The sequence below is a fragment of the Phlebotomus papatasi genome, chromosome 1 (genome assembly GCF_024763615.1).
Source record: "Phlebotomus papatasi isolate M1 chromosome 1, Ppap_2.1, whole genome shotgun sequence".
Taxonomy (NCBI): Eukaryota; Metazoa; Arthropoda; class Insecta; order Diptera; family Psychodidae; genus Phlebotomus; species Phlebotomus papatasi.
In genome coordinates, this window is record NC_077222.1 from 95,524,090 (window position 1) to 95,538,326 (window position 14,237).

The window sequence follows — 14,237 nt, forward strand, 5'->3', positions numbered from 1 at the left end:
AGTTTTGCAAATATTACTTGTTATTTAAATGTATTATACATATTTTCAGTCAGCACTGTAAAAAATCTATATTGACGCTTCCCATTAATATTAATTGTTTGAATAAACAATTCCTAAATATTTTCATAAAGTCTTTTTTGCCTTAAAATATCTCACACTGTCCAATTTGTGTGTTTCTGCTTCCCCGTGAAGAGAAGCACTTCGTATTGGCATAAGCATAAAATTGTATTATTTAAGTTTTTTTTATGTGGAGTGTTTTTGTCATGGGTGGGTATGGCAATGTGAAACTGAATATTTACAAAAATAAGCATTTGTACGCCATGGAAGACACATAAAGAGTTGATAGTTTAATTTGAATAAATTCCCAAAGATGATTTCGGATGGCTATATAAATTTTTATGTGGCAAAGAAAGACAGTGCCTGGAGAAAAGAAAACCTATATAGGCTCTAACTGTGCTGTACGCAACAGAAAATTTTACACTCCAAGATACAAAAGGTGCCTTCTTTTTCTGCATTAATTTGATTCAATTTGTTTATATTGCTATGGTAATATTGATATGTTAATTTGAGTATAAATTTTTAACACGTAGCAAAAAGTCAAAAAAAAATCGAGGGAATATTTAAAAACAGAAAAATTATTTGCCAGGCCAGTTGAAATACAAAATGACTGTATACATACGTTGTATACCGTAAGGGTTATTAGGTGGAATTTTTAATAAAAAAAATACTCTTGTGGTCATTTTAAAATTTAATGATTTCGGGATCAAGTTCAAATGTTATCAAAGTCATCAAAGTATTTCTTTCATCTCCCTAAAAATTAAAATGGGGGTGGATTAACAGCTTTAAATCAACCTCACTTCTAATTTATTTGAGAGAATACTGTGCGGTTTGTGGGAAAAATATCAAAAAATAACGACTTAGTCGGAGTTACCTGAACCCAGATATAGGAGTTCAAACTTTGAAGTGTTTTCGATAATGATTTATAACCATTATAACGATTTTTTATTTTTTAACATTTGTATCTCGTTAGGTATTCTTAGAAACTAATTTAGGGTAACTGTACCAAATTTCGACCAGCTTGCAATTTCGGCCATTTGTTTTGTTCCTTAAATTTACATGAATTTTTAGTTTTTGCATACTCTTTAAGATTACAAAAAATGCCGCATCTACGAACCAGATGATTTGACTGGAAGAATTCCGGAAGGGCAAGGAACTATTACAATCAAGGTGGCCGAAATATTACTCAAAGCAATGTCTACATTTTTTATTTATTCTAAAATGTTTTAAGAATGATTTTAGAGAAAACAAAGACGATAAACTGTCTACAAGGTTCTAAGCAACACTCCTTAAAATGAAGTAACATAACAACATTCAATTTAAACCCTAAAAATTTTTTCTTTCATTTTTTTTTAATACTAATGTTTTGCAGGTTAAGTTCATATTATCCTTTATGTTAGAAAAGTAAAGAATAAAAATTGTTTAGAACGTTAAGGTATCCAATATTGATCAAAATCTCCAAATGCAAGATGTCTATATTGTCGGTTGGATCAGCAATTGGGCTAACAGCATTTTCTGATCCAACCAACGATATATCATTGCTTGGAACAGAGATTGTTGTAGTCAGTAGAATTGTTTGTTCACGAATGTAGTGAAATTCTGGAAAATCACTATTAGGAAGAGTGCACTCTAGTGGAGTGATACGATCAGATCATATTAATTGTTTTCTGAACTGTCTGAACGTCGTTGATGGTCCATTTGATCTTCCTGTCCGTCTGTTTCTCCGGCTGTCGCCAACTCTAGAGGCCAACCGATAAGAGATAGCGACTTGAGACCTTAGAAGACCCCCCTCCCCCTATAAGTCAATCCAAGGATCGTTAACATGCCTATCATTTTTCTCCTCACTCCTTTTCCCCTCCAAATATTTTTTTTGGATTTCTCGAAAACCCGTCGTGCGATTTTCTTTAATTTTTGGATGTGTTTTAGAGATTAACCAGGCGGATATTTCGTCCTTATACGAAAATACCGTTGAATCTTTCCTAATAACGGTTTTTCAAGATCAAAGGTTTAAATGGCTCTAGAGAGAGTATTTTTCAACCGAATTGTATCATGTTTGGGCTCGTTAGAAAGGTCTTGGAATTTCCGAAAAAAACTTAACCGGTTCCAATCGGTTCTTAGCCCGGTAATGAACCGGTCCGATAACTAATTTTTATACGAAATTTAATTATATTACTCCTGAGGCGTGTTTTTAGAGAATAATTATGAATCGGTTCAGATCGGTTTGTGAACCGATAATGAATCGGTAACTTTCGTCCGAAAATTAATTCTATTACTCTTAAAACTATTTTGGGGGATATTTTAAGTGATTCATAAATCGGTTGAGAATCAGCAAACAAAAGTACTTTTGAAGTATAACACCTAAGACCGTCTTCAGACTAGAGGTCTAGCCTAGTTTTCGAAGGTCTCAAAATCCTAAATAGCAACCAATTTAATTTGTTCTTCTGTTTCAAATACAGTAGAGTCCCGCTATAGGCCATCGCTCTATAATCCACAATTTATCGACCGTTGATTTCAAAACACTGATTTTAAGTTAGGTTATGTTTTTTAGTACGCGACATGCAAATGTTGTCACAATTATTTTAATATTTTTGGCAAACTTTATTGAGTAGTTGTGATAATTGTGATCCATAATAAAGAGAGCGAGGACAAATATCACAATTGCAAAGAAAGTGGAAGCCGTCGAGCAATTTCAATACTAAAAGTCGTTGATTATTTTAAAAAATGACATGGACTATAGTGCGACCCAAGTGTCAAATCTGGAACCAAATATGGACTATAGCGAGACTCTACTGTAGATTACTTCTTCTTAATAGATATAGTCCATTTCTAAGTCAAAATTTTCCAAAAATTTTCGACTAATAAGAAATTAGAGAAGTTAAGCTAATTAAATTATTATAGTTAGGATTATCCGAATTAGATAAAATCTGCACTGATTTGTTTAATAATTTTTATCAATTTTGAAAGCATTTTCAAGATTCCCCTATTGAAGAAGTGTTTATCCCTACGGTTCCTAATATCTGAAGCTTCAATATCTCAATTAATATATTTTTTAAATACAAGTTTTAGAGAAAAACAGAATGAAGAAAACATTTTTACGCTCTCCAGCTTCACTTTTCAATTGAATTTTCCTCAATTGCAAGTTAGATCACATTAAAAATCTCCCCTACCATATATGCTAAATGCTTATCGGTTTCCTTTTTTTAGTGTGTAATTTTTATATTCAGCAATAATGAATGTGGCGTCCATTTTGGAATAATGCATGATTAATTTAGATTGTTACTTGTGGCACAGCTCCCTCATTTGAAAATCACAAAATAAGTATAGCTACGAGGCAGATAGATTGTAATGATATTAAAAACAAATGGTCGTGTATGTTGAGGGGTATATATATAATACCTATTTGGAGAGCGCAGAAAACCACTTTGTCATTAAAGGTATTTTAGCTTAATGGTGACTCTGTGTGTTAAATATGCAAAACTGCAAGTATAATTTTTATACTGCACAGTATTACAACATGTTTTTCAATTTGATGTGGGGAGTTAATAAAAAACCTCACAATGTATTTACACATAATGTTGACTACACTAACGAAATGAAAATATTGATCTCAATGTTGGTTGCTGTGTGGTTATTAATCATTAAAAATTAAAAATTTCAATTACGAGCAAAATGTGAATAATTTAAGAAAAAAAAATTAATTAATCACATTTTAATCTCTATGACAAACATTCGGCGTATTTATTCAAAATAGGCAATTTTGTCAAGAAAAAATATAAAAAAGAGAATTTCAAAATGTAAAATTAGGGGAAATGCTCATAATTTTGTCCAGTTTCTTATTTTGGACACTTTGAGGATAACATTGGACACTAAAAATAAATTGATTAAAATGATGGATTTTTATTCCAATATTTGATGAAAAATGAATTCTATCTAAATATTTGTTCTTTTTGGAAGATTTTAACACTAAATACGTTAAAATTTGAATATGATTTGAGTTGAAATTGCTTTGTTGAAAATTCAGTGTGAGCAATTGCTTACGAGAAATATGACAGAACTTCGTGGCTAACTTCAGTCTTATTTAGTTTTGGTGAAGTACTAACAAAGTTTGTTCGCTGTTTTTGAGTGATATTATTGAATATTCATTGAATATTGTGTTGATTCACGTTAGTGGTGATTTGTACATTTGACCTGAAGTAATATTTGCCTTGTGAATTATATTTTTCGTGTGAAAAATGGGAAATTTTTTAAGACGTTCACCAGTGAGGTGATGATTCTTATTTTGGACAGGTGTTTTTCTCACGAAATTTCGTGAAGTTTTAGCTTTTGTGATGACTAGGTTGGACAAATGCCTGGAGAAACAAAGGAGCATCATCTCTACGAAAGAGATGTAGCGAGAAATGCCTTGAAAGGCTCCCGGAAAGGTCAGGGAATGAGCGAATCCGCACGTACTTGGAGTACCGAAGTCAACTCACTTTAATGAATGATATAGAAAGTTTCCGGGCTTCTTGTGACATTCTACGTTTCCCTTACATGAACAGGAAGAGGACTTGGTAAGATTGGTTCATCAAATGAAGAACAATGGGCATCCTATTGAGGCGGATTAGCTGTCCAAATTTACAGTCAAGTTGGACAAATTAATAAACAAGTTGTCCAAAATAAGAGCCAAGGTCACCTCTACATATCAATTCATTTTTAAACGTATTAAAACTAATTTTAATAAAAATAAGACGATAAATAGCTTGCTAAGTTTCTAAACAACCCTTCTGAAAAGAGAGTAACAAGAAATGTCAATTAGTATAGAAAATATCGCACTTCAAACTTGGAACTTCGATGCTTATAAGCAGACTGTCCAAAATTATAAGCACTTCCCCTAGTCTGAACTGGAATATCAACAATGTGTCTTGTGGTCACTTTTTCGAGGTGAAAAGGTCGTCGTCATGGCCAAAAGACTTAAAAAAAAATACCAACAACCGCACTTCAATAAGGTAGAAGAGAGAGGTATATCGCTATAGGCTTATGGTTTTATATCAAAGAGTAGAAATCAGAATTTTGCTTGAAAGGAGGCTCATTCAAATAAAAAAAAAAGAAGTAAGAGATTTTTAATAGTTCCGCGCATTGTTTCCGGACACACCAGTTTATCCAGTCTTGCAAGCAGTTAAAAAACTACATTATATCTGCGAAATACTATAAGTGAAAAGTGTACCCGGTTATTATACAATTCAGCAGAACAATATTGTTGCCATTTGGTCTTTTGAAGAAAAATTCTTGAAGAGAGTTGGGGGGGTTATAGTCTGAAGAGAGGAGTGTTAAGTGCAATTGTAAATGCGAATATTTCCTTTATCTCGTTTTTCAAGATTTCTTTGCCATTTTCAGTATAAATTAATGCTAAACTTGTACTGTTAATTATATGTTTTTCTTTTTTTTCTCTCTTCTATCCCATTCCAAATCATACAGGCAATATCATCGATAAATGAGGTAGTGAAAGAAAAGTGAAGTGAATTTTTAAAATAGAAGTGTTTAATAAGGTTTTCTTTTTTAATTTTCGTGAAAGAAAAACTCGAGTGTTAACGTTTTTCCAAGGAACTGCATAACCCTAGGGGGTATTATAGAGAAAATGTGTTTGCATGAAGTGAGCAGGAAAATGCACTTGTTTTATGCAAAAATTATATAGATAGTGAAAATAAGTGGTGTGTGTGTGTGCGGTTGAGAAGTTTATAATTTAGGAAGAAGGAATAATAATAGAGAAATAATTCATGTACAATGATTCGATACAATGGAGTACAAGCACCATCTGTGTCATCCTCGATCAATACGGCATGTTGTCATCTAAATTGTTCTCGACCCAATAACTTTCTGCCAGCGTCATCAGTTGCACGAAATGGTGGGCTTCCACGGTGTCCGGACACCCTGCTGGACATCACGGCCAGAAAGGTGGCCGAAACGGAACCCTTTCAGCGAATTGAGGAGCGATACGATCGGATTCCCGAACCTGTTCAGCGTCGCATCATCTTCTGGTCATTTCCACGGAATGAGCGAGACATTTGCATGTACAGCTCACTGTCAAGGTAAGAAATCACATCTTAAGATTGACCAATAATCTTTTGAACAATATTGAGAGAGAGAGGAAATTGTCTTTGCTGGAAAGTCTTCAAGTGCACTTTGGGTGTACAAGAATTATTGATCGTGCAAGTGCAAATTAGAGACCACCCGTTGACAAATGAATGTCTGACGATGGTGTGTTGGGAGACAAAGTTGGATAAATTGACTAATTTGTTGTATGCAACATGATAATAGACCAATCTATAAGACTAAACAGCCATTATTACGTAATGTCTCCGACAAAAGACAAATAAGGAAGCTATAAACCCTTATTATTTTCACCATAGGTGTACATTTTCTTCCATATACCCTCATATACTTTTTATAAAAGGGCACAAGAGACACGATTCAATGCTCAAAAGAAACAGTCGAATGAGAAATACTTCGCGGAGTACTCGAAATTATCGTAGATGCTAAAACATTGAAGAGGTAAACCCGAAAAGCCAAAATTTCAAAATCAAAAACCTCAAAACAAAAGCCAAAATTTCGAATGATGATAAGCCTAAAAGGAACGAAATTATACGTAGAAAAATGTGTAGAATAATTTTCTAAAATACAAAATTTCCCTTTGCCTCCAACGAGTGTGGATGAAATCTTGGATGTAGCTATGACAATTTTAAAAAATTCGGGATTTTGGCTTTTCGGGATTATGTCTATTTAAAACGTTAAACTGTTTATAAGAACTTTAAAACTCTAAAATATTTATTTATTTATTTTATTTCGATGTACCGGGCTTTTATTGCTATTTTGTACATTGTTCAGTTTACAAATTTATTATTTAGTTTACAATGTTTCGTCAAAAATGTCCATTCAGACGCTTCAATCATTTGCACCGGGCGGGACTCGAACTCACAACTGTGACAGTCGAGCCAGGGGTCGCACCGCTCAAGAGCTAAACGCTCTTACCAATTGCTCCACGGACCCCCTAACTCTAAAATATTCCCCTAGATTCTGAGGTCAAGAAAACCTAAAGATATATTAATATAATAATATAATATTGGATGCAATTTAAGCACCTTTAATGCTAGAGAAAATCCTCTTGACCTAAATGGTGTTCGAAACCGGAACGTTTGCATCACAGAAGTATAGTCCTCTTTCACGTGATCGACTTAATACCTTTAAATAATTTTTAGTACCGTAGATGTGAGTGACTGCACTGAGAAAAAAAAGAAGGTGCGATTAACTTTTCCTCCTCATAACTTTAACACTTTTTAGGTGTAAAAATATATCAACATTTTTTAATGTTAATTTTACACCTTTTTAAGAGTAAAATTAACATGAAAAAGGGTAACTTTAACTCCTAATACACCTAAAAAGGGTAATATTTACACCGATTTTGAATCAGTCCTGCAGGATAAAAAATTAACATTTCCGGAATGTTATTTTAACTTTTTCGGATTTCTCTCAGTGTGTACTCTTGCTTTTCGTAAGCTCTATTTCAATTCTAGCATTTAAGGACGGTCTTCATCGATTTCCGATCTGACATGTCCGATCGGTAAAGTCCATACTTAAGTGCTAGGATTAAAGAAAAATTTACGAAAAGCAGAGGTGCAAAGTCACAGGCATCTACGGTATCAAAATTCAAGACATCCTGTTCTTCAAACATATTATATTAATCGTATCGGAATATTTTGTTACAATGTAATCACATTACTGCTGTCGTATTCCGTGATTGTTAAATTGTTCTAGAAATTATCAAAATCAGAACTTAAATCTGAAGTTTATCCTTCATCTTACTTTGTCCGGAATTACAAATTTTACATTCAATTAAAAAAGAAAGTCGAAATGACTATTACGGATACTGATTTGAAAATTCGGAAGCCCATAACCTTTTTACGTAAACTTTGGCGGTTCTGGACTGTTCACAATGCATTTGATTAATGCTTTTAATATAAGAATAATTCTAAACGAGCAAACGAATCTCTAGATACGATTAATATTGAATTTATTTAAAATCCATGGGATCATTAAAACCTGTTTAATATTTAAAAATTTCTATTGAAAATAAGATTTAAATTTTAAATTTTTAAGGTTTAAAGGAATTTGACACTTTAAATCTAAAGATTCCTAAAAAATGAGAATTTAAAAATTAATCTAAAGTTTTTTAAGTTTTAAAGATTTATCGCATTCATTAATATTGAAGGAATTAATTTGTATTCTGATAGGCAAAATTTAGTAAATTTTGCAATTAATATACTCTCACAAAGTGAAAATATTAAACATCCTTATTTTTAGAGCTTATAAAGTAGAATTTTAGAACATTTAATTACCTTTAGAGGCCGGTTTTAAAGATTTAACACTTAAAAATTTATCTCGGAATTCAGGGGTTAGTTTTGTAAATATTAAAGCGTCCATACTTAAACAACTCATTAGAAAGAAATACCTATTTATTTTATTAAAATAAAAATATTGGAAAAAATATTTCGCAAAATTGTTCGTAAATGTTTGTGAATTTCTACTGAAGGCTTACGAAATGCTCGTAAATAGTATAACCAGCAAAAATTTGTATTTTTTTTTTACAAACTTTGTTTGCAAATTTGTTTGTACATTTTTATTTGTCTGGCAAAAATTACGAACATTTACGAATAAATGTTCGTAAACGAATAAATAAAAGAAGTAAAAATGTCTGTTGAGTGATCAAGTTGAAAACAATTTTTGTGGTAAAGTACAAACATTAGCGAATTTTTTTGTTCTTTGTACAAACATTTACAAACAATTTTACGAAATATTTTTTCTGTGAATATTAAAGCTAAATGATAAATTTTCAAAAACTTTACGCTGTAGGGGTGGGAATAAAGAAACAGTGATTTATTTTTATTTAGAATTTTTTTTTAGTTAAGGTTTTTAATTAAATCGAAATCTATTCAAAAATTATTAAAATGTTTTGCTTATACTATGCATACTTTGAAATATATGCTAAAAACTAATTTTGAGGAGCAGAAAAGGTTTAAAAAAATAATGTTACTTATGATCCGTGATTCGTGAGGGAGGGTTCCTCGGATATTTCAAATCTCTAACTGCAACTGCTTGGCCTCTAAATCTCACAACGAACAAATAAACATATATCATTAGATTTGCAAAAATATGAGGGTCGGCTGTGGGAATTTTGTTTGGTAGAATAAAATATAGGGATTAATACAATATTGCTCTTCTCTCAGCAGACTTCGAGCGATAAAAAGGGAATAAAATGAAATTTTGTTTGAAATTCGAACCATTTCATATGGGAAAAGGAGCAAAGTCCTGAGTAGAAATTTAATGAGAGAATTTGGGAAGGAAAAGTTTTACGTTTTCTTCCACACCCTTGTAAAACAGCACAATATTTGTCATTCGCAATGGATTCCAATTCAACTTCTAATATCCTGTTCCTATTTCAGGGTATCGCTCTTAAATTCTGGAGATTCGCAAAGTCTGAGCTTCTGCAAGGGATTAAAGTTGCTGGAGAGTGGTTGTGTTGAGTGTGTTCTACAAGTTGGTAAGTTGTACATTTTCTTTTATACATTTTTTTTTATTATGTTTATTGTTTTCCGCCAGTACTAAAGTTTGTTCATGTGGAAAGCACATATGAGTTAATTTTGTATGAAAGAATATTTCTCGATAACTTCCAGACGTTATTTCACTGCGAATAAAATGTAATTATTTTAAATTTAAAATGTATAGCTTATTCTTTGAAACTTATAAAAGTTTACTTTTTTTTCTTTAGAAATTTAACATTTTCTAAAGGTTTTCCTTTTACCGTAAATGTCTAGAGAGAAATGTTTTATACATTAGGCCAAGGTTGTAATATCAGTCTGGAATCTTTTTCCAACGAGTACGTCACTAAATGTTTCATTGTAATTGCGTTTGCCTTCGATATGATTCATGGGAATACAGTCGAATTTTCCAAGTAACTTATCTCAATAAGTTCGATGGAATAAGTATGATTTGCAGGTGAAACATCTGGCCCTACCTCATAACTCTGGCATTTCCTCATTTACAATTTTTTTATGTTTCTTTAGGGTATTTTTTTTAGCTCTGATTCTTTATCAAATCACAGCTTTTGATTCTTAAGCGAGTCGTTTTGATATTTATATTTCTAGTGACATTCTCTTTAACCCAGTTTTTGAGCCTGTCAACCATCCAACCGGTAAACTGCTACTTGCGTTTATTGGAAAAGGTGTTCACTATTTTAGGAAATTCTTAAAATATTTCTTTCTGAAGATGTGAGACTCTTTAGTATCTTATTAAGCGGTCTTTAGACTAGAGGTTTAACTCAGTTCCCAAAGGTCTCAAAATCCAAAATAGCGAGCAATTTAATTGCGTTTTGATAATTTAATAGGTCATTTATCTTAAATAATCCAATCCAAAGTTAAGCCATACGGCTAAGCCTTAGGTCTGAAGTCCGTATTACCGTAGATGCGGATGACTTTGCACTCAGGGAATAACTTTGCATTCCTGCTTTTCGTAAGCTTTTCTTGAATTCTAACAGTTAAAGATGATCTTAAGACCATCGTTAAGTGGCCTTATGATCACTGGAACATCCTTATGTTTTAGAATTAAAGCAAAGCTTGCGAAAAGTAAAGGTGCAAAGTCATCCGCATCTACGATATATCCAGACCGTACACCATTTTTTGCATCAGATGTTTAGTTTTTAGCTTCGAACGACCATTGCTCCTACTTTTCCGTCTTCACTAAAGCAAAATTAAACTGCAAAACAGTCTTCAGACTGAAGACTTATCCCAGTTGCCAGAGGTTTTGAATTTTTAAACAGTTAATAAATTGCCCAAACCAGTTATAATTTTTTAAAAATCTGATAGGTCATTTGCCAGATTGAATTATTAAGGGCAAAGTATTAACAGTCATGAGGTAATTTATAGCACTTCAATCTGCTTTATTACGGAGGTCTTGTAAATGAAAGAAATTACAATTGAAATATTTTTAAAGGAAATTTACTTCTCTGCAACTTTATCGCAAAACACTTTCCTATGCTTATCAAGTCAATTTCTGAAAGTTGTTCTTTTAGGAAAATTCACTTCGCTGATTGGGCTTTTATTTCGATTCTTTTACTGTCCATATTGCTTGTTCAAATCCCTTAAAATTAGATGTTTAACGAGGTTCATGAAGGGACTAACTAATAAATAATTTAAAGCACCGGTTTCTTTTATTTTAAAAGATATCTAATTTTAAAATTTTCAGCTTTTCACGTTTTGCCTTATTCTGTTCAGAAAAAAAAAATATTTCTTAAAATTGTTCGCAAATATTCTTGAATTCCTGGGGACTTACGGATTGCTCGTTAATCGTATAACCCACAAACAAGTTCGTAAAAGTTTGTACTTTTTTCACAAATATTGTTCGTAAAATGATCGTTTGACAAGCGTTTTTTTTTATTTTACAAATATTTGTTCGTATATTTTTGTTTTTTTGACAAAAATTTACGAACAAATGACAAAATTTGAAGAACTTTTTTGAGCGTTTACGAACATTTACGAACAAATGTATGTAAAAGTACAAAAAATGCTTGTCAAATGATCATTTTACGAACAATGTGAAAAAGTACAAACTTTTACGAACTTGTTTGAGGGTTATACGATTTACGAGCATTTCGTTAAGTCCTCCATAGGAATTCACAAACATTTACGAACAATTTCATGAAATATTTTTTTCTTTGTTCTGTAACTTAATCACTTGACGAGCATTTTTTATTCTTTCAAAAATATTTGTTTTTAGTATAATTTTATTTGTCAATCTTTTACAAACGTGTTCACACTCGGGGCACTCTGACAAGAATAATCAACTAGCACCTTTCGCGCCGAACTTACAAATCACTAATTCAATTTAAAAATGAATCGTAAATTTATTACTACAGTTTGTATTTGTCCATTGTTGTTTGTCTGACAAAACTTTACGAACAAATGACAAAATTTTACGAACATTTCTTGTGTGTTTACGAACAATAACGGAAAATGATCACCTTACGAACATTGTGACAAAAGTACAAACATTTACGAACTTTTTAGTGGATTATACGCTTTACGGGCATTTCGTAAGTCCCCAATAGCAACTTACAAAACATTTACGAACAATTTGACGATTTTTTTTTAAATTAGGTTTTTCTCTATTTTATCGGGGACATTGCTGTAAGACGGCAGCAGACGCAGAGCGGGAATTTAAATTGCAAATTGAAATTCTAATGTAATGATATAAACCAAATATTTTGCAATCAGGCTTACATTTGTTTATTAGAAAATCCCAGCTACTATAAGCTTATCAGGGCTTAACTCCAGTGTTTGTTAAGCATTTTTTACACAATTTTCGGCAGTTGCATGTAATGCCTTAAACTCCAGTGCATTGTATTCAAGAGAAGGTGAATAATTTCTATACTAATATATACAATGTGTAAGAATTGCAAAAGAGCCCATGCTGGGGCTTTTGGGTTACCTTTTTTTTACTTCAGAAAAGATATAAACTTCCCTTACAAGAATCCTTTTAGAGAGAGAATATGGGATAGGTGTATTGGACTCAGAGAATATTTGGGAGTATGGCAATGAAGTAAATTGCGTGGGTATTTGTGTACAAAAGCCCTCTGAAAAATACATTTTTCTACCTGTCAAAATTGCCAGCTATAAGCATTCAATCCATCCAGCATCCCAGCACTTGCCTGTCATGCTGACGATGATGCCATGAGCAGTAGTCCGGAGGAACGAATATATATGAATAGGGCAAAGAGCAGAGTGATCCCAAACGAATGAACAAAGGGAATCCATACACAAGTGTGTGTTGGACCAAAAAAAACGCATTTTGCTGACAATTTATTGAATGATCCAAGCGATGAGAAATTATGTCTATTGCAATTTGGAACTCTTGGTTGTTGTGCATCGGAAAGCTTCAAAAAGTTTTTTTTCTGTAGCTCTTTGAGATCGATTGCATTGAATTTTATAAAACAAAGTAACGAATTTACTAAAATGTTCTCACTTTGAATCGCTTTTGAAGTCTCTCTCTCTGCAAATTTAGTATCATAATGTAGTAATCCATTTCATATGCAAACTTGCTAATTTCATCATGTCCCTCAGCATTAGGTTATGCGATATAATGAAGTTTCTAAGCCGAAAGGGTTGCATTAAACTTGATATAACACTCCCCTTTTGCTAAAACTCCATACAAAAAGTTTGTTAGATCGTTATATGAGAACGATGAGAACAGAATTACTTTTAGATACTTTATTTAAAGAGATGGATGTTTTTGCCAATTTTCTCCTTTTGAGAAAATTCTTGTTCTGATGACTGAATAAATGGGCGATGGAGATGAAGACGAGATATTTTGCATCTTAGCTCGATGGACAACACAATATGCAAATTTTCATCCATCTTTTCCATAACAAGAATATCTGATACACATGCAAGTATATTATGTCAATTGTTACTAAATATGTCCATATTTTTGTGAAAGACAACGTCTCAAGATGAACATGGTAATAATTCAATCGTTACTGGATTTTACTATTGATTGGATTAAGTCTCACAAAAGAGGTATTGAGTGTAATAATCACTATTCCTTACAATGACTAAAATGTACATATTTTTTTAATGATATATGAAACAATTAAATAGCCAGTATAATTTTAAATGTCTTTTTAGAACAATATTATATTGAAGTCGAACTTCTTGAAAAAGTATTTACGAAAATTATGTGGCCACACAAAAAAAGTCCTTCGTGAATTACTTTTACTGTAAAATGATATAAACTTTATTTATAGTAATGATTAGCATGCTTGACAATCATCTGATTGAATGAGAATTTTGTCACCAATTTGCTCTGGAGGTTTTTAACTAATACTAAGACGGCAGTGGACCCTTATTTTCAGGACATATTTTTATGTCAAAATGTTTTTTAAATGTTTTATGTTAAAATGCTTTTGCTTTTAAAGGGGTATTGTGAGAAATTTTCGTCAAAATGGAGCATTTTGAAGTAAATGATATCAAATTTATCTATTTTTACGAAATTTCTCACAATATAAGGGAAGTACTCAGGGTTCGTACTATTCTAAGCTTCGCAATATATTTTAAAAACTAGGCACTTTCTCCTGGTTTATAACACTGAGAGAGAAA

At 32.1% G+C, this 14,237-nt stretch overlaps 1 protein-coding gene across 3 annotated transcripts in view; it reads left to right on the forward strand.

The window, feature by feature from the left end:
• Positions 1-14,237, forward strand: part of LOC129809857 (uncharacterized) — a 98,577-nt gene that overhangs the window by 20,587 nt on the left and 63,753 nt on the right. For 2 of the 3 annotated variants that reach the window (XM_055859989.1, XM_055859988.1), the window contains exons 2-4: positions 5,512-5,532; positions 5,609-6,122; positions 9,531-9,628. In XM_055859989.1, coding sequence (XP_055715964.1) covers positions 5,818-6,122; positions 9,531-9,628 — 403 coding nt within the window. In that variant the 5' untranslated portion in view covers positions 5,512-5,532; positions 5,609-5,817. Of the gene's footprint in view, positions 1-5,511; positions 6,123-9,530; positions 9,629-14,237 lie in introns of all 3 variants that reach the window. The other variant, XM_055859986.1, reaches the window with a different exon arrangement.